The sequence below is a fragment of the Sturnira hondurensis genome, unplaced genomic scaffold (assembly GCF_014824575.4).
Source record: "Sturnira hondurensis isolate 20B ecotype Veracruz unplaced genomic scaffold, ASM1482457v3 Scaffold0008196, whole genome shotgun sequence".
NCBI classification, from domain to species: domain Eukaryota; kingdom Metazoa; phylum Chordata; class Mammalia; order Chiroptera; family Phyllostomidae; genus Sturnira; species Sturnira hondurensis.
This window is the reverse complement of record NW_028080827.1, coordinates 3984764-4005105: the sequence shown is the minus strand read 5'-3', so window position 1 is coordinate 4005105 and position 20342 is coordinate 3984764. Positions and strand designations below refer to the sequence as shown.

The 20342-nt window shown below is 42.3% G+C and overlaps 1 protein-coding gene across 5 annotated transcripts; it reads right to left on the bottom strand.

The window, feature by feature from the left end:
- Window positions 1-1138: 1138 nt before the first annotated feature.
- DUT (deoxyuridine triphosphatase) lies at window positions 1139-13026 on the bottom strand. 5 transcript variants are annotated; one of them, XM_037054580.1, is made up of 7 exons: window positions 12987-13026; window positions 11768-11906; window positions 9758-9849; window positions 7631-7675; window positions 1842-1916; window positions 1626-1696; window positions 1139-1210 (listed from the first exon to the last, which is right to left on the bottom strand). In XM_037054580.1, exons 1-7 carry the CDS (start codon window positions 13009-13011, stop codon window positions 1154-1156), a joined length of 504 nt encoding a protein of 167 aa, XP_036910475.1. In that variant the 5' UTR covers window positions 13012-13026; the 3' UTR covers window positions 1139-1153. The 5 variants fall into 5 exon arrangements, with proteins under 5 accessions (XP_036910475.1, XP_036910471.1, XP_036910473.1 ...); XM_037054576.1 differs by lacking the exon at window positions 12987-13026 and adding an exon at window positions 12451-12763; XM_037054578.1 differs by lacking the exon at window positions 12987-13026 and adding an exon at window positions 12623-12759 and having other exon boundaries at window positions 11768-11907.
- Between the last annotated feature and the right edge of the window lie 7316 nt (window positions 13027-20342).

The following is a 20342-nucleotide window of genomic DNA, read 5'->3' as shown; positions in this document are numbered from 1 at the left end:
GCTGTAAAGGGGCCCGGGGGAAAGCACATCTAGAAGGTGGCAGTAAATGTTCATCCAACTACCATATTTTGCCACGTATAATGTGCACTTCTTTGCCCAAATTTTTGAGGGGGGGAAAAGGGTGCACATTATACATGGCTAGTACTAATTCCATTACTGGTACATAAAATTTCTTATACCATAACATGCTTAAAAATAAATGCTAAAATTCCTTTATAATTAAAAAAAATATCTAAATATAAACAAATAAATAATTGAATTACAGAATTAACACATTTTTTTTTAAGTTTGGGCCAAAAACATGGGTGTGTATTATACAAGGCAAAGTATGGGTAATCCTCCAACACAGCCCCATTGGCAGTGAAATGCTCCTTAAACACATATAAACAAAAGTACATGGGTGGGACAAACCCAGTGGACTGAGCATGGATCATTTCATCTATTGTATCTTAACTCAGTTAAATTGCGTATTTTCTTGGATACAGCCTATTACTGCTACTTCAGTGATGGGAACCCATATATCTACATCTCCTACAATTTACTTGATGGACTGAAACTCACAGGAAATCAACTGGAAATTCCCCAGTTACATTTCCTTCACAAACACTCTACCCAGTCAATACAGCATCCACCAAAAGATTTTTTAAAAAACCCTAAAAATAAACTGATGATTCTCTTCTTCCCACCTTCACAAAGAAATCTTAAGTGTTTAGATTTTATATACATATATTAAAAAATTTTAGATCAATGAAAAGAAGGAAAAGAACAAGGAATAACTTTTTACTGTTTTTTATTTCAGTTTATGTAATAATCTGTATCTGTGAAAAAATGAAACTCTATTGAATAAAAGGCTCCGCATATCATTTATAAAGCAAACACCTTGTTCAAGGGGCAGGGTTTAGTAAATCAAAGAAGAGCTCTGCAGCGAGCCAATCAGTAACTGATTTACATTTGACTGAAAAATAAACTGTGTTGGGTTACCATGCAGATTTATAGGACAATCAAATGCAGAAAAACACAAAAACTACTCTTTTCTAGCTCATAAGAGAACTAAGTATTTTTAGTAGCTAAAGCTAGTAAGCACCACCAACAACGAAAAACCCTTATTTTTAAGAAAAAAGTGTTTTTTCATTTCCTGTTGTCGGCATCCATTTCAGTTCTTCCCAGTGGAACCAAAGCCTCCCGCGCCCCGGTCGGTATCGTCCAATCCCTGGAGAGAGAGGATAGCGGTGGTTAGTCTCTGGCTCTTCCCGTTCTCCCCAGCTCCTCACTAGTAAGACTTTCCTTTGTGCTATTCCATCTTTTAAAAAAAATTACCAAGAAAAAAGAAAAAAATTAAATTTTCAAAAAGCTTCATAAATTTAAATATTGAATAATTTTCAAAAAAGCTAAGGAAAGAGAATTCTACTGATGTTTAAATGATTTACTATCCAAAGTAATGCTATGATAGCTGTGAAAATTATTTCAAGAAGTTGTAAAACTAGCATTTAATTTCCCTTAAAATGGGACTAGTCACATATGCTACTGTTTAGTTACAAGTAGCATAATGAATCATCCAAATTTTAATTTCCCTTCACTGAAGATGTTACATTACTCATTCCCTACTCAATTTTTATGATACTTACTTGAACTTCCTCTATTTCTGGATAATAAATCCGTTCACAAATGAGCTGTGCAATGCGGTCACCTTTTTTAACTTCAAAGAGGAATAAACAAAAACAGTTTATTACTAATCTTTTATTAATACATTTTCTATATCTTGCCTTATACAAGAATCAGAGTATGTTATTTTAACACATACAACTGAGGACTCGCTGCGTCCACGACTGCACTTAACATACCTTCAAACTTTTCTTTGCCAAAATTGAACAGTACAACACCAATATTTCCTCTGTAATCTTCATCTATGACACCAGCTAGAGAAAAGAAAAGTCGTATTAGCTTGTTTCATGCTACCAAAACATGGTGTGTGTAATTACCTCAAAATCATTCTTCTGCGGCTCTGACATTTTTATACAACTGAATGTGTGAATCTTGCTCTGGTACTATGCAAAGCCTCAATGCTAAGAAATATTACTGATAGGCAAGTAAGACTTGAGAAGTTGGCCCTTATTTTCCAGCCTGTCACCCTCACAAAGGGTGACTCTTTCCTACTCTCAACTGTGAGCGGGCACTCAGCATCTCTGGCAGGTCACCCTGGACTCTCTCCCCAAACCCACTGTCTCTCTGCTGCACACCTATCCAACACAGACGAGGAGAAAATGATGATTCGGGTTTTAAAGGCTTTTCCTGGTAGCGGCTTCCCACTTATACCCACACTGAAATATGATCGAGTCATAAGTAAGTGTCAAAAGCTCGAAGCTCTGCAGTGAAGTTAAGTTGATGCTGAAACTGTGAAGCAGCCGCCAAGCAAATATCCGAACATTCAATTTTTCTAACAAAAACGCAGCTGAACCTTTCAATTGATAATTTTCACTCCTTTTAATTTGAGCACTGTCTTTTCTTAGAGAACACTCTCTCAGAAGGTAATAGCACATAAGCCTAATAAGGAGCACACTTTCACAGACTTCTGTGCAGCCTGTGCCCTCTGAGACAGTAAACACAAAGGGGCAAGAGAGAAGGGGAAGCCAGGCGCTGCTTTGGCCCGGAGGGCACATTTACCAGACTTGTCTGCCTGGTCTGGGGCCAAGAATTTAAAGTGTTTCCACAAATAATATAAGTGCACCAGGCCCTCTCATTTCCTTTTTTTAGTATTGAGACATAATTCACAACTCAATGATTTTTAGTGTATTCAGAGCTGTATGACCATCACCACAATCAATCTCAGGACATTTTTGTCGCCCCCAAAGAAACCCCTACCTACCACAGTCACTCTCCAACCCCCAAACCACCCTCCCTGCCAATTTCTTCTATAGATGGTAATTCTTTCCCCTCGGTTTGTAGAATGTTGAATGGAAGTCAGGTGAATCTAATTAAATGTAGCTCCATGGAACATCTCACTAACATCTAACTCCTTAAATAAATAAATTTTCTTATCAAAGGAAAAAAGTAAATGAACATAATTGGGAGTTTAGCTCCATGGGTATACCATTGTTGGTTGGCAGGACTCATTCTTTGAAGGTCAAATGAAAAACAAAAGTTTTTGAATAAGAGTATTTCCTTTCAATTTTCTCATGTAGAGAAAAAAAAAGTAAATTTTAAAAAAAGTTCCACCATAGGAAAAAATACTCAGAAAGTCAATATTCTAGATGTTCCCAGTGAATTGCGGAAGTTTAAATGAACCTTATGAATGACTTCCTAAGAATAAGTGGAACTGAATTCTAAGTACTTCTTAAAAAGGTCTTTCTTCTCGTGCAGCCAAGAACCACCCCAAGAACACAGAAGCCTGGTTTCTTCCCCACAGCCAGCCAGCCACTACGTCAGTCCTCAATGTCTACTAGAAGAACTGGTATAAAGAAGGACCAGCTCTTTCCTGCATTGTCTGTATGTGGAAAGTCTCGGCCGCAGGAGCAGCGTAGATGACGCTGAACAAAGAAGTCCCTCTGCAGAGCATGTTATTTACTCCAGACCAGAACGGATGTCCACAGAAGGCCGCAGACTCTCCACAATGCGAAGTGTGAAGTACAGACTAGTAGTCATTTACTGAGAATGTGTTAAAGACAATGTGGGCTGACTGCTGAATTATTTTATTCGAACATTTTTTAGATTGGGCAAATTTTACAAGTATCTATAAAATAAAAGCTAATGACATTCCCCTGCCCTCCCTCAGGTAGCAATGTTACAGTATTACAGTAATGTATTTCACATATTATTTTTTCCACTTAAAATACCATAGACTTCCTTTGAAATTATTATGTATAAATCTTAGTCCTTCTTTTTAGATCCCAGATATGGAAAAACAGTACTATTACTTGCATGTATCTCTTGCACATCACCACACAGTCAGGTTGCTCTCACAATTTTGCTATGATAAACAAAAGAGCCCTGTACGTGTATCCCTGCGTATTAGCACTTTTTATTCTTGCCAATTTCCAAAAAGCACTATCCTGGGTCAAAGGGTGTGTACATTTCAAATTTGAGCAATTTGCAAAAAAGGTGTAACACTTCAAACTTCCACCAACAATACTTAAGACCCACTTCCAAGTCCTTGCAGCATCAGACGGTAACAGTCTTTGTAATTCCAGCCAATGTGCTAAGAAATGGTACCTCATGGCATTACTTTGCATTTCCCTGATCACTACTGAGGTTGGACTTTCCTCCTCTGTACAATTGTTGCACATTTGTATTCCTCTCCTATATTTTATATTTTTCTTATCTGTTTGTATATGTAACTTTTTCGTATGTCTTATAAGTATTTATTTTTTGTAGTCCACGCTATCTTCTATCACACAAAAACACTCCCTTTCCGTAAAGGCCTTTCTTTGTTATCTATCAGTAAATCTGTTGTATCTGACTCGAATGGCTGGGGGTGCTGGATTCTGCAATGCCAGGTGATCAGCCAAGATTCTGTGCTTGCCATGGACATGGGAGAAGCCTTCAATCAACTAAAAGAAATTAAGTTGTTTGAAGTCAATCAAAATGTAGGGGGAAAAAAAGGTCCTCAGTTAAAATTATTTTTTAGCACGAATGCCAACAGTATAAAAATATCCAATAGTTCCTAGTTCATTTACCACTCAAAGGCAATTCGACCTTCAAGAAAAACACACATAAGGGGCGTAAGTTACATCAAGGATATTTCTCTTCGAGAGAAAGCAGAAAATATTTTGAAGTCATTATTGGAAAAATCATGCATTGGAACTGGCAGGGTGATGAACTGAATTCAGGCGAACTTTTACTGTGTCAAGACTTTGGCATATCATTTGTTGGAACCTTTAGTGAAAAAAGTATCCACATCTACCAGATGTGAATTCTGAACAGAATCCTGCATACTCAACTTTTCCCTTTGACCCTTATTTACAGCTTGAGATTTCTCACATCTCTCCTCTGGACTAAATACTGTGGCCAGCTATGCTAAACTTGTGCCTAAGAGACATTTTTAAGATATTCTGCATCCAAGAACACACCAGTGTGATTTTACAAATAATACCACACCAACCATCAGGCAAACTAACTTTCCATTTCTTTTACATGAATGTTTTTTTTTAAAGCAGAGGCCTGTTTTAAACAGCAAAAATTAGTAACAAAGCTTCCACATTAAAAAAATGTCTGTTAAGTCCCTGGGGCACAGGAATATAACTTGCATATCTAATATGTATCAAAGTGTGAGATGCTTTCTATACATTATCATTTAACCCTCTAACCGTTCACAGGTGGTCACACTAATTTTCATTGTTGTTATTCCAAAGCCCATGTTCCTTTACCAACCCTTTGAAATTTCTTTTAAAATATATATAAATTTTTATTCACGTATTTTTTAATCCCCACCCGAGGACATTCTTACTGATTTTGGGGAGGAAAGGAAACATCTACACGAGAGAAAAACATCAATCAGTTGCCTCTCGAATGTGCCCCAACCAGGGATCAAACCTGCAACCCAGGTATGTGCCCTGACTGGGAATCGTACCCACGATCTTTTGGTCCATTAAGACAATGTTCCAACTGAGCCACACTGGTCAGGGCTATATACAATTTTGTTTATATCTTTAATTTATATGCTAAGTTACCATACTTGACTTTGTAAAAGCTATTTTTTGAAATCGAGCATAATAGCTCCGACAATCCTCAACCCCAGTGGGCTGTCCGTTCCTGTTGTCAAGCTCAGCTTCTCTTAGGGACTACTTCTGGGTCCCCACAGCACCATCCAGTGATACCATGGAGAGCCCACGGGGCAGACAGGAGATAACCCAGGGACAGGCCTCATCTCATTTTTAGCTCAGGTGGTGCAGGTGACAACAAGCTAACTCAAGACAGAGCTTGGTGGTGGTGGATGCAGCAGCGTGATGCACAGCATTTGACTGTGGTGCAAAAAATGAGCAGATTGGAATTGTATGAATGGAGATTCCAGTTTTTAATGTGTAACCTGGGCTCATCTTTGAGCCAGTGTTCTCATCTGTCAAAAAGTAGCTTTGTACAAATGGAGGGAGGCGGACAACCTAGCACACCAGTTATCCGAGGGCCAAGAAATCTTGTGCAAGAAGCCCTCACCACTGAGTGGGGAGGAGAGAGGCTTAGGACACTGCCAGCTGTTTCTGACAGTGGCACCACGAAAATGTGTGGTATCATCTTTCCTGATCACCTGTAAGACACTGATGTTCCACCAAACCCTCCATGAATCTATCAATTAGAGATTTATCTAAAAATTTCAAGCTTTTGAAAATTGTTGACACTATTACAGAGGATCTCCATTTCCCTCCTTTTTGCCCAGCTCCACCCAGCCCCCACTTCCCTTGCCTCAACATGTTTGTTGAGGACAGATGTGCTTGGAGCCACATTATGGCAGAAATTCATGTTTCATAAGGTGGGCATAGGTTTTTTCTTTTTCTGATTATTCCTGTTTGCACTTATAATGGAAAATTCAACCAAGTATTAAATATGGTTCTATGTTAACAGAAAATAAATTAGTGGTTGCACAGGGCTATTGGTTTGGGGGGCAAGAGGGAGTGAGTACTAACAAATATGAGGTTTCTTTGAGAAATGATGAATGTTCTAGAATTGATGGTGGTGATGATTGTAGTTCTGTGAGTCCACTTAAAACCACTGAACTATACACCTTAAATTGGGTGAGTTGTCTGAAATGTAAATTATGTATCAACAAAGTATTGTAAGAAAATTACTTTAAATGGTACAAGTAAAAAAGAAAATTGGGAGGAAAACCATTAGAAAAAAAGAAGAGTCAGGACAGGAGAGCCCTGTCCGTGGGCTCTGTGCCCCAGTAATGAGACTGGAAGCAAGGGAGGCAATATCAGGAAGGCAAGAACTTCTGCACAGTAAGGGGCAGTGAGACACCTTACCAGCAGGAGACGAGGGCTCCTTCATGAGGGACCTGGGAAGGAAGTTGCTGACTTCGGGAGACATGAGTAAGGTTTGGTTATAAAAGAAACAGGAGCCACGGAGGACTGGCTCAGCAAGAAATTTAGATAGGAAAGCTGTGTCTGCTCTCCTGACTAGGAAAAGATTCTCTTTTTTTTTTTTTTGCCAAACAGATTCTTCTCCTTTAAGGAAGTTAAGAAAATTCTTACAAGATGAAACTGCATTTTCTAGAAACTTTTGCTTACATAATTATTATATACATACTTAGTAATTATTTAAGCAAAATATAACTGCTTAGATGGCATAAAAGCTTTTCCTTCTCTTTTTGTAACAAAGCGTCTACTATGAATGGAGTCATTTTTGGACTAAATGCAGATTATTGCTAAATCAAAGCAAAAATCCTATGTGTCAGTGTCTAGTAAGCCTATTGGTAAAACAACATACAGTTCATATAATGGTCATTCAAAGATTACATATAATCAAATAGCATTTGAAATATCATAATTGTCTATTATTCAGAGATAGAAATTTCTGAAAGGCAAGAAATAACATAAACCATTTCCTTGTTTTGAATATAAAAATAAAGTTTGTCACTTGATTACTTCCTTAAGCAAAGTAAACACTTAAAAATATTTACAGAATAAAAATGTAAATACGATACCTCCTACATCTATGAAGTGTTTTGCAGCCAAGCCAGAACGTGGAGCTAGAAAACAAAAAAGAAGAAACTGGCTATTTTAAGGTGGAAGAGCAATTACTGGATATAACTGACTCACATCCTACCACTGATTATCTTCATCTTAACTTTAGCAGATGGTTCTGAATTAAAGAATGTATTTATTATACCATATTACCCAAGTCGATTAGTTTAGAAAAATCGGTCAAAGTTTAATTCGAAGCCAACTTAGGCCAGTCCCACACAACTTTGGTGGTGCAGCCACGGACCCCGGGAATGGGCTGAAGGTGAGCAAGCGGGGACGTAGGCACCTGTGCAGAACACTGGCCACAGTGGGAGGACTGTGGCTGCCAGGGGCATGAACAGAGCAGAGGGACTTTTTTTATTTTTAGAGAAAGAGAGAGGGAAGGGAGAAACATCAGTGTGAGACCCCTACTGGGGACTGAACCCACAACCCAGGCATATGCCCCAACCAGGAATTGAAAGGCAGACCTTGCGTTTTGCAGGATAATGCCAAACCAACTGAGCCCCACAGGTCAGGGCTGAGACTTTAAAGGTGGGGTTCTGAGCATGCTGCACTGTATTGTAGATGGGAAGAACTATAGCAGAGCTTAGTCTAGAACTTGGGACTCTGACCCATGATACAGATGCTGAAAGACCTGTCTGCATGTAATAAATGAACCAGAGTAACAGGCTTAATATCAGTCAAGCAAAATGCCAAAAACTAAACACTAAAAAGTCAACTTACTATGACTTTTATATTTTTAAAATAAAAAGCTAAGTTTATACCTTATACTTGCTGACTTGAGCATAAGGCCTACCATAAACTATCCTAACTTCTGGTATTTTATTCCAGAACAATTTAAATCAGGAATCTTTGTCAACAAGTGCTGCTCCTTCCTGCCTCTACTTTCATTTCATTCCATTTCCTGATCTCCACCCCTGTCTGCCACAAATACCCTGAAACAGACAGGGTGCTAATCTCATTTTTCTCTTAAAAACTGAAGTATTAGGGGCGTTCACACCCTCGGTTAAAAGCCTCTGCCCCCAACCCTAGGGGGAGGGGCCACAGTTCCATTTGCTCCTCCAGGTTTACTCTGAAGTTACTCAGAACCCTCTTGTGCTCTTGGAAGGTTTTAAACTCTCTTCCCAGTGACAACCAAACCACTCCAGAAAAGTTACACCCATGAACTTGCACTCCATTTTGCCCTAGCTCCTCCCTCTATGCGGTGTTTCCCTCCCTGAAGAATATCCCTTATCCTAATGACACGCCCCAAAGAAGTAAATCCAAAGGGGAGAAGGACAAATGGCCTGCTATACTCTGGGACCAACGGGGTAGAAGTCTCACTCCCATGATGTAAAATGCCATGTGCCATTATCCTAAGACTGTCTCTCTTTTCTTTTCTTACATAACTAGTACGAGCCATTCTCATCACCATCTTCACAAAGAAATCTTGCCTTCATATGCAATCTGATTTTTGAAGGAGGAGTTGGTGGGTAACACTGGAAAAAGCACCAGTTAATAATCACCTATATTTCCAGTGAGTTGGTTGTGAGAACCTCTTGGGCCAGTGTGTGCCTTCTAAAAGCTCCAGTATGGAATCAAAAAATAGCAAGAGAGGCAAAAACAGATGCAGGCAGACCTTGTTTTATTTTGCCTAATAGATATTGCATGTTTTAGAAATCAAAAGTGAGACCCTCTACCAGCAAAAAGATCACAAGTCACTGAAGGCTTAGATGATAACTAACATATTTTTAAAGAAATAAAGCATTTTTAAAATAAGGTATGTACATTTTTTAGACGTAATACTACACTACAATATAGTGTAAACATCAACTTTTATATGAACTGGAAACCCCCCAAATATCACATGACTTGCTTTATTGCGATAGTTGCTTCGCTGCAGTGTTTGCATCAGAACCTGCAACTCTGGAGTATGCCTGTATATAAGTGAAAGTTTTCAAATGGCTGCAGCTGTGATCACCGTAGAAACGTTCTTATTTTAGGACACAGGCTGAGCAATACCCGACTCTTCATTTATATCCCAGATAAAACGAAGATGAAGGAACACTATCACAAAGGAAGAGCAAGACGAATCTTCAATGGCTTACCCACTCTTCCATAGCACCCAGCAGGCAGAGCGATCTGAATGTCGGTTTTCACAAGGGCTTTCTCCATAGGTGGCACTGTGTAATCATAGGCACTAGGAAGATATTGGAAAAAATAACTGGTATTAAGATAGTGTAATTCTCCATGAATTTTTCTGGTGAAAGAGGTGACAATATATACATGTATTCTCCCCTCAACAAAATTTGCTTGGGAAATGCAGGTAATTATTTAGCAGAAGGGGCAGAAAAGGCAGACCTTTAAAAAGATGTATGCTTCACTAACAGTATGAAGAAAGAACTAAGAAAGAAGGGTAAGTAACAGCTAACATTCATGAAGTCCTTAGTATGCCCCAGGCACAGGTCTAACTGCTTTTTATAACTCATATATTCTCACAATAGTCCCCTAGGGGATAATGGAAACCATGCAGAAGGAAAGGGGAAAATGGGAGAACCACATAACAGGATAGAGCTGGGCTGAATCTCTCCCACTGGTCCTGGTAGCAAGGCAAGGATACCAAGCTGTGGCCGTGGCCTTCACTGGCTGAAGGTGAGAGCTGACCACCGTGCACAGCCCTGGAGACGGACACTGTGAAGGAACTGTGATTCCCTAAGGTCCACCCAGCAAATGCTGCTACTGTTATTACTGTACCTTCCCCTTGACAGAAATTTAACAAGCACAACTGGAGGTTACTTTGCAGACCTTCGTTAAACTGGTAGTATATTTTTACTTCCCTCAATGCAATTCGCTCTGAATAGTTAAACACTAATTTATTAAAGAGGTCAGTTTTTCCCAGGTCTCTATTTCAGTGATGAAGATGCTCCTAGTGCCTTAAAACCAGTCTAAGACTCAGGAACAGTGCCCAGACATGAGGCAGTCAGACTACATGTTGTCAGTTTTTACTTTTGAAAATTAAGGAGCTGAACTATATCCCTTTCAGCTACAAGTCTATATCTCACTTTTCTTTTTCTTTTCCTTACTACCATCACTCACGTCTTTCCCCTCTTTTCCAGTACTTACTCATGACTTAGATGAGTATTCTGCACATGAGAATGCTTTAGTGTATCCCAAGGCTCAGGATTTAGTCACGTAATAAACATCCCCTACCTCCAATATCACTTTTCCCTTACCTTAATGGTTCTAAGTAAGCACCGTAGTCCAGTGGGGGGGGGGGGGGGAGCACTGAATTCAGGGTCAAAAGTTCTATTACATTCAAGCCATTGGGCTGTTACTTCAGATCTTTACAAATCCTTCATGTGTAAAAAGTAACACTCATGTATTCAGATTTTTGTGAGGACTTATAAAAATAGCATATGGAAAGGTTTTTAGTATAGTTAAAAGGTGTACAAATAAAAAGGTGGTAGTATTACCACCTTTTACCTATTACCATTCCTGCTTTTCATATTCAAGGCCATTCTGAAATTTCCTGTCCTTGGGACCAAGTTAAAGATGGACATGTATGGACGTGGAGAAATTGTATTAACCCCTTAAGACGAAAGCAGCTTTCATTACTCCTGCCTAGGTATTTTCACACTGAGCACCTACGCTCCCACCCTGGCTTTTCTTCCTATTGGGCACAGCATTATGCTCAGGCCTTGAAGGCTGATGCGGGCCTCATTCCTTTCTACCTTTCACTTGGAGAGTGCAATAATTGCTGCAAAGCGACGCCTCAAAGGATATTTATGTACATTACTTACTTTTCCGAACTCTTTGCCCAAATCCCTATTGAATTTAAGCTAAAGAGGAAAGCTAAATTTTTCAACACAGAAATGTCGGAAACCGTACATACATATGCAAAACCCCACCAAAACCCATTTGTTTCTGTAATCTTTTGGATGAACGTTTCCAGCTGTGGCACGGCAGCAGCGAAGCGAGCCTGAATGCAAACTAACGTGAAAGCTCTAAAATTCGGGAATTAGCCTTCTCTGCGAGGGAGCACGGACGACAGGGACAGAAGGCTCTTCGCCGGGACTGGCGTCCCTCGGGGGAGCGGGCGGCCAGCGGCCAGCACCCACCTGTACAGGTCATAGCCGGCCGCCCGCGCGGACCCCCTGGTCGGGGCGCTGGCGTGCTCCGAGAGGCGGACGAAGCGAAGACGCGCGCCGTCCTCCTCTGCAGGTCGGGGCCGCTTGCTGGGAGAGAGGGTGCGTATCTCTTCAGAGCACGGCATGGCAGAAGGTGGGCACGCGTGACAGCAAGCAGAGGAAGAGGAAGGCGCGAATCAGCCCAACCGACAGCTAAGCCTAACCGTCAGCTAAGCGCCAAATTTTTAGTTTTCCCGCCAGCCAAGCCCCGCCCCAGCAGTCCCCACCTGGAAGGGCTCACATTTTGACTGAGAGGGGAAGCGGGATTTAAATTTGGGGCTGGAAACCATCCTTCGAAAACAGATTTGGGATCGGAAACTACTGAGCCCCTTTAAGTTTTCTAAACTTAGCGCACGGGTGCAACTCAGGGGGCTACTTCGGTGGCCTCCCCGCCACACAATAAAAACACCACCCCACCCCGGGGGTGCCCGGAGTGGACTCGTTCTCGCGCCTTAGGGGCTACGTGCCCTTCCCTTAACCCAGCCCAGCACGCTGACGGCTTCCCGGGTGTAGCTCGTCCGCCCGCGTCTTCCCAGACCTCCAGGCGGGTGCGGGAACGGCTGGCGGCAGTCCCAGGCTGCCCACGCCTTACGTAACCTGGGCCCAGACATTACTAGCACTGCGACATCCTCTGTTCAGGCCGCGAGCGCTGGACAGCGCCGGGATCGCCCCCGGCTGCGCGGTCCCCGGTGGGGCGCGGGCGGGGTCGGGGGGCCAGCCTGGCCCGTGGAGGGCCGCCGCCTCGGCTCTGGTCCGTTTGGTCCGTGCGCTGGGCACGTCTTTATTCACTGAGCGGAGCAAAGACGTTAGAAAATGGTAGACGGGCACGTGGCGAGGGCGTAGGGGAGTCATTTGCCTTGAGCTTCAGGCGCCGGTTGGCTATTCCGGCCCCGCAGGCGCCTGTCGAGTGCGCACCGGAAAGTGACCTCGGAAGCAGTAACTGCCGGCGTCTGACGAGGAGCGCAGGGGGCGGTGCGGGGGCCGCGCTCGGGCTGGCGGAGGCCCCGCTCGGGCTGGCGCAGGCCCTGGGCCTCTGTAAATCGGGAATCTGGCTACCGCCGCCGACTGCCTGTACCTTCCCCCTTCTCTTTTCTTTTTCGGGACCCGACACTATCCGCGGGGCCCATTGCACGCCTGGCTGTGGACTTACCTGGGGCAACGCCGCCCGCGGCCATGTTTCCCTAGGTAGTAATCCCAGGGGCAGCAAAGGCAACGACACCGCATCACAATTCCCGCGACAGCGGGCAGCGCTCAGTGTTGCGCCCTAGGCTGTGCCGTAGGCTGCGTTCTCAGTTGCCTTTCCACCCGCATGGGTTGGGGTCGTAAGGAAACCTCTAGGACATCCCAGTTGAAATTCCATAGCATCATAGAGCTCCACGCCACAGCTATGACTCAAAAGATCCTGAGCCACGCTGGTATACCTTAGAGTGGGGATGAGTAAATCACTTCTGTATAATAGTAAATTGATTTTTCTAGGCTAGAAATACCTCCATTCATCTCCAGAACTGATGCAGAAATATGAGTACCAAGTTGTAGTGTACTTAGTAAAGGTAATTTGTAAATTACCTTTACAAAATTACCAGTTTGTAATTACCTGTACTTTGTACAGGTAATTACAAACTGGTGGGGGGCCGGCAGTTCTAGAAAAATGGTGAAAATGTTAGGGCGTTGTTGGGGGAGTTTTCAAATTTCCTTGCTTGCCTTTGCTTACGGCTCCCACCTTTTCGGTCTTTTTTACAAGATCTTCCTCTTGAATGTTGGACTTTCTCCTCCCATGGCTTTTAATGTTACCTATGGCTACATGATCTGGGTCCTGCTACTTCTCCAGTCTCATCTAGAGCCATCATCCTGCTTACCTCTGGTGGTGGTCTGTCAGTGGTGGTTTTTGAACAGTTTCTAGACCCAGCAGACTTTTCCTGTTTGGGAATCCATACGCATCCACCCTTGGTTTGAGCTTCATGGGTTNCTTTGCTTACGGGTCCCACCTTTTCGGTCTTTTTTACAAGATCTTCCTCTTGAATGTTGGAATTTCTCCTCCCATGGCTTTAAATGTTACCTATGGCTACATGATCTGGGTCCTGCTACTTCTCCAGTCTCATCTAGAGCCATCATCCTGCTTACCTCTGGTGGTGGTCTGTCAGTGGTGGTTTTTGAACAGTTTCTAGACCCAGCAGACTTTTCCTGTTTGGGAATCCATACGCATCCACCCTTGGTTTGAGCTTCATGGGTTTTAAGTCTCAAATCATCTTAGAAATGCCTTCCCTGACAGACTTAAGTAGTTGCCCTGTCTTCTCCACACCACCATTTTCTATCATAGTATTTAGTTTTTCATCCTAATTATTATACCACTTACTACAATCTGTACTTCTTTTATGCATTTATTTTCTTGTTTACTATTTGCTCTAGTAGACATAATATCTATGAGTGCTGGGATCACCATTGTATTCCTGAGACTTAGGTTTTTTTAAAGTTATTTTTTAAAGATTTTATTTCTCTATTTTTAGAGAGAGAGGACGGGGAAGAGAAACAATGCGTTGTTGCCTCTCGCAGATCCCCAACTGGGAAACTTGCCTGCAATTCAGACATATGCCCTGACTGAGAATTGAACGAGAAACCCTTTGGTTCACAAGACAGCACTCAATCCATTGAGCCACACCAGCTGGGAGCCTGAGGTCTAGCTTAGTGCCTGGCCCCGATTAGTGCTTGATAAATATTTGTTATATGAATAAATGGTCGAGATCTCATTGCCTCTTCCATTGGGCCCCTGTATATAATCAATTCTCAAAGTATTTTGATTTTTCTGTTTACTCCTTTAATTTTTAATCAAAGGACTTTATTTTCCAAATAACGCTTTTATAAGGCCTATAATGAAAACAACCATCCCTGCCCTCCCCCCTCTTCAAACACCCCCCACCCCCTGTCTCCTCAGGGACAGTACTTCCAACTGTTTTGGGGCTCTTTCTACTGGAATTTACCTCCCTATATCTAAATCATATGCTGTATTTTTTAATGGCATAGAAATTATATTCTGAATTAGGGCAGTTGAGATTCAGTCTATTACCCCCCTCTCCACCCCATTCTTCCAATAGTTTGGAAGGAATTTTGGGGTAAGCAGTTAGTATTTACTTTATCAGGACTATGAAAATATTCACTGCTGAGACAATGTAGTGTGATTATTTCTTTCACCTGTCCCCCTCAAGTTGGTAATTCCCTTGTCTTTCTATTTATCTTTGTTGGTGGTGGTGTTTTTAATTCATGTATTGCTTGTTTTTTCCAAATGCCCCAGTGGATCTAATACTTTAAACACTTATCACAGCAAATAAAACACTGAAACAGCAAATCCTCTTACCAGTTCCATTTTCCCTTCCCTTACTCTCTACTCTTGCTCCAGTGTTTGTAGGTGACCCTCTAGACCTGCTGAATAGCTGTCATCCCAAGACTTCCCTGAGACTTGCCGCTCTTGTATTAGGGCTCTGGTTTTATGAATCCAGTATCTTCCTCTTAGTTTACTTCCCTATTTTGCTTTTCTCTAGTATTTTTCTAAGGAAGTTCACAGGAGAGAGAAATCATTCCAGTCTTTGCAAATCTTGTAATGAATGACCCAGATAAAACTCTCACTTCACTCCTGAGACAGCCTTACAACTAGTAGTAAACTTTGCATTATCTTATCTCATAACACTGTATCATTCACTAGTCATAAACTATTGTCTAGTTATATAATCATCTCATGTGTATGAGTTTTATCTTTTACATTAACAAGAGTCGTATGATAAAGCCCGGCACAGTTTATTATGGAGGGAAGAACCCACACCCTCTCAAAAACAAAGATGATTTGAAACCCACATCCTGTGAGCCCCAAGAAAAACAACTGTGTTCTGGCAACATAAGCAGAAGGAGTGGGTCCCACTGGTACATCATTCACCACAAGAAGAGAGAGTATCGCACACCGAGATATTTTGAAAAAGAGACCACATTCACACATTATTACAGTATATTGTTATAACCTATTTTATTATATGTTTTTATCTCTTATTGTGCCTGATTTATAAATTAATTGTAGGTATACATGTCTAGGAAAAACCATAGTATACATAGGGCTTGGCACTCTCTGTGGTTTCCTATAAGCATCCTTTGGGGGACTTGGAACATGTCCCTCTCTGATGAGGGAGACCTGTATAGGGATTTCTGTCTCTTTAACAAAGACTATGGTGATAACTTTATGCCAGGTTTATTCTAAGTGTTTTATGAATATTAACTCATTTAATCACAAATAGAAGAAAGAAGTGCTATTATTATCTCCATTTTACAAATGGGAAACCCAAGCACGGAGAGGGTTTTTTTCTTTCCTTACAGCCAGGATTGAGCTGGTAGACTAGCTTCAGAGTCCATGCGCTTAGCCACTCTGCTCTGTAGGTTTACATGTCCTGTTCGGACTGTGATAACTCCTTCTAATACTGAGCCTGCTGTTGGCTGTGTTCCCCAAGTCTGGGAAGCATGCGTGTAGTAAATCAACCAGGTGTTCCTAGTTTCCCAGTTGGTCATGCCCTTCTTGTTGAAACAGTTCCTCACTCGGCCGCACTCTGTTTTCCTTTCCCTTCACTGGCTGCCTCTTCTCAGTCTCCTGGCTTCTCTCCTCAACTTCTCTTCCTGCTCAAGATAAAAAAGTCTGCAGCCGTGTTTTTTTCTTAGCTCTTCCCTTACCTAGAAAAGTCTCCTCCTAAGCATCACCTATTTGATTTTTCTTCATAGCATGTACTGCTACACAAAATCACATTTCACTTGTATGTTTTCTCCACTAGCATGTAAGCTCCATGATGGACTTAAACTACCTTAACTTGGGTTCTTTTTAGATGGTCAGTGTTTCTTTTTCCCCTTGTTCTTTTTAGATGTTCTGATCCCAATTTAAAAACACTAAACCAGCATATAATTTGTGAACCCCACAAAAAAGTTCTGGCCGGGCTCTTGGGAAGAACATGGAGATCAGGTGCCCGCCTCCATAAGAGCCGCGCATGGATCTCACCCATGTAAGTAGATCATGAGATTGACACTAAGGCGAGTGGCAGCTGAATAAACAAGAAGCCCGCACTGGCCTGCCACGCAGGCTTCCATCGGTACAAAGTGACTTCGGACTAACAAATCGCTGCTACTCGTGCCACAGAAGTGTGAAGGGGTCAGAAGAGTTGACACACAGACACGGAGCTACAGCCCTCAGTGGCACAGAGTCCAGTCTTAGCATAATCGTCACGAAAAGTTGATGCTGAGTTACGCCAGCGTTTGTCGGAGTTTACCTCCTTTACCAGGAGGTAAAGAGTCTGTGATTCCAACCCAGAGAAGGACTGTTGTTATTTCACTTTAAAGCATCGTTGAGTTTTCAGGAAGTAAAGGGAAAAGCAGATGACCAAGAGCTGGAGTACACAAGAGAATCACCTGGAAAGAAACCTTGGCCGATGCCCATGTTCAAACCCCACCACAAACTGGCTGCTCAGACTCTCCTGGGTGACTCTTGTTGCTTATTCCTAGTTAAAACTACTGAGCTAGGGCAGCGATGTTCAACATTTTTGACACCAGGAACCAGTTTCATAGAAGACAAAAGACAATTTTTTCAGGGGTGGGGGCAGTAATAGTTTCTGGATGATTCAAGTGCATTAAATTCAAGCTCATCTCCTGCTGTGTGGCCCCGGCTGGTACTGGTCCACAGCCCAGAGGCTGGAGACCCCTGCTCTAGGATTCATTTGTAGAGAATGTACTAGGATTAAGACATGCTAGAAAGAGTTCCTTTACACTTAACCAACATTATAAGCTTTACCAAAACTACTATATTTAGGACTGTTTGATAGAGACTCAATTACTAAAATATAGAAGCAGGTGAGGGCCTATGTTCTTAGCAGTAAATTTGGAGTATAATTTTACTGAGAATAATCACAGAGCAGCCAATATTCAGACTTTTAAAAGCTTGTTTTTGGGTTAAGCAAAATGGAGACAAAGCAAGGCACAAAAGGTGCCTTACCAACGGTGAAGTAGGACTAACATTCTGAGACTCACTGTGTAATAGAAAGTGGAATTTTGAGCAATGAGAAACTTGATATATGGACAGTTTTTATTGTGAGATCAGACAAAAAGGAAAGGGTCTGCAGAAGGGGGTTATGTGGACTGAAACGGAAAGCTTCTCAAGTTCTAAGTGCGGGAGTTCTGTGGCCTCTCCTGGCTCATGTGATCTCTCGCAAACCGTATCTTCCTCTTTCATCTTTGGAAAGCATCTGATGGGACTGGAGAATTAGCCATAAGATTCCCTAAAATAAAGAAGGTATTATAGTGTGACCATCCTTACTGCCTGGTCCCTGGTTCAGAGGTTAATTGTGTGACCTAGTCTGGACAGAGCAGCGGAACTGCTTGTTCTCTGGCACAGGTCTGGTTTTGTCTGTGTAACCAGCAGGCACTGCGAGACTTTGTGAGCCCTCCAGTGTATTCCTATTGTTAACCATGTCTGGTGATGAAACTCCTGGAAAATTCTGTTGGCTTATGTCTCCCACAAATCTTTTCAGGGCATCTTCAGCAGTATTCACGAACCTTCCAGCCTGACCCTTGGCAGGTCCAGAAGAGGCACCTCAGATCTTCTGATATTCAGAGGAGCTTAGTTGGAAAAAATGCCATTTGTGGGCTCTCAAACAGAGAAGTCAAATGAATAGAGTGCTTTTGACGAGTGTATGTGGAGTAGGAATTTCCAAGGAGGACTGGAGACTAGAGAAGCTGGAGTAATTGGGAATATTCTGTGGCGCTCATCCAAGCTTGAGGTGCTGAAGACTGTATACATTTTCTGTTGCTGCTGCAACAATTGACCACATCATTTCACTTTAGTAGCCTAAACAATATAAATTTATCTTACAGTTCTTTAGGTACAATTCTTTAGGTCAGAAGTAGGACGCAGGTCTCCCTGGGCTAAATCAAGGTATTGCCAAGGCTTTGGTCCTTTCTAGGGTCTCTAACAAAGAACCCATTCCCTTGCCTTTTGCAGCTTCTGGAGGCTGACCCCATTCCCTGCCTGGTGACCTGCAAAGTCAGCCACAGCAGGCTGAGTCCTTCCTTTTTAGGCTGCCATCTTTCTGGTTCTCTGATCATAGCTGGGAAGCTTCTCCCTGTTTAAGGACTTACGTAATTACGTTGAGTCTACCCACAAGTATCCTCTAAGGAGGATCTCTCTACTAAGTAAAGGTCAGTAATCTTGATCACATCTGCAAAGTCCCTTTTGCTATGTGAGATAGTATATTCTCAGGTTCCATGGATGTCTTTGCGGTGGTGGGGAGGGCATTCCTGTCTACCATAAACCCCTAGAGCAGATACTTGAAGCAATCAGTAGGACTTCCCTTTTAGCTGGGTTGATGGCCCATAAAGTTTGCTAGTTTGCTATGAAAATGGGGTAGAAGAGGTGGAGGAAGCTACTGAAATCAAGCTTTAGTCGTTTGGGTAATATCACCCCTTTCAACCATTCTAAGACACGAGAAGGTCTGTCTGTCTGCTGCCCTTTAGAGGAAAATCCTGGAAGTCATGAACCAGTGGCTATCTTGGGGACCTTCTAGATCTAGGATCAATAAGCCTTAAAAAACAGGCTTGGTCTGCTCGTGAATGTTTTCAGGGGCGGGTTCATTTTCCTGCCTTCCCTGAGAGCACTGGTGCCTCTCCCACTGTCTCCCGGCTGCTGGGACTATCACCTTTTTCTGTTCCTCCCTTCTATGGGCCCCAGCTCACTCAGGCCCACTTCCTGGACGGAGCAAGTGGGACCAGGGGGCAGGGTATGGAAAATGACTGTGAGAACAGAAGAAGATGGGGCCACACAGAATTGGTTATATGAGGGGAACCCACTGGTAGCTTTTGGGTGAGGCGAATGTGGTGGCAATGGTTTGGGGCAGAATGTGAGCATGAGAGTCTTTCAGCACTGTCAGGATGGTGCCAGGAGAAGGATGTCTCATGAAGACACTGCCTCAGACAGATTTGATCTCTGTATTTCTGAATCTTGTTGGTTGCACCAGATTTTCTCATGCCATTGAACAACTATTATATGGTTTTTTTGTTGGTAGTACGCAACTTTTTCAAATTAAAAAAAAAAGGACAGGAACCAGAAGTTATGCTTTTTCATCTATGTCTGTGTAAACAAAGCCAGTAATTCCCAAAACTCAAATTGCTGCTGAAATTCTCCATATTTTAACGTGTGCACTGTAGCTCTTGCTACTAAATCTCTGCATATGTCCTGGGAAGTGAATCCTGAATTAGGAAACAGAAAAACTGATTGAAATAAAATTGGGCCGAGTTCGTGATTTTTGTATTCATAAGATTCAAAATTCCTGTGAGGGAATCTGCAATGCTAATTGACTTATCTCCCAGAGTAATAACACACACACACAAAAAAAAAACAAAAAAGAAACCAGAACACTGCTAAAATATGGGTAGCCATGCAGAGAGGTGTGCGAATCAGGCTTGCCGGGGTTTCAGTTGACTGTGGCCCAATATTCTA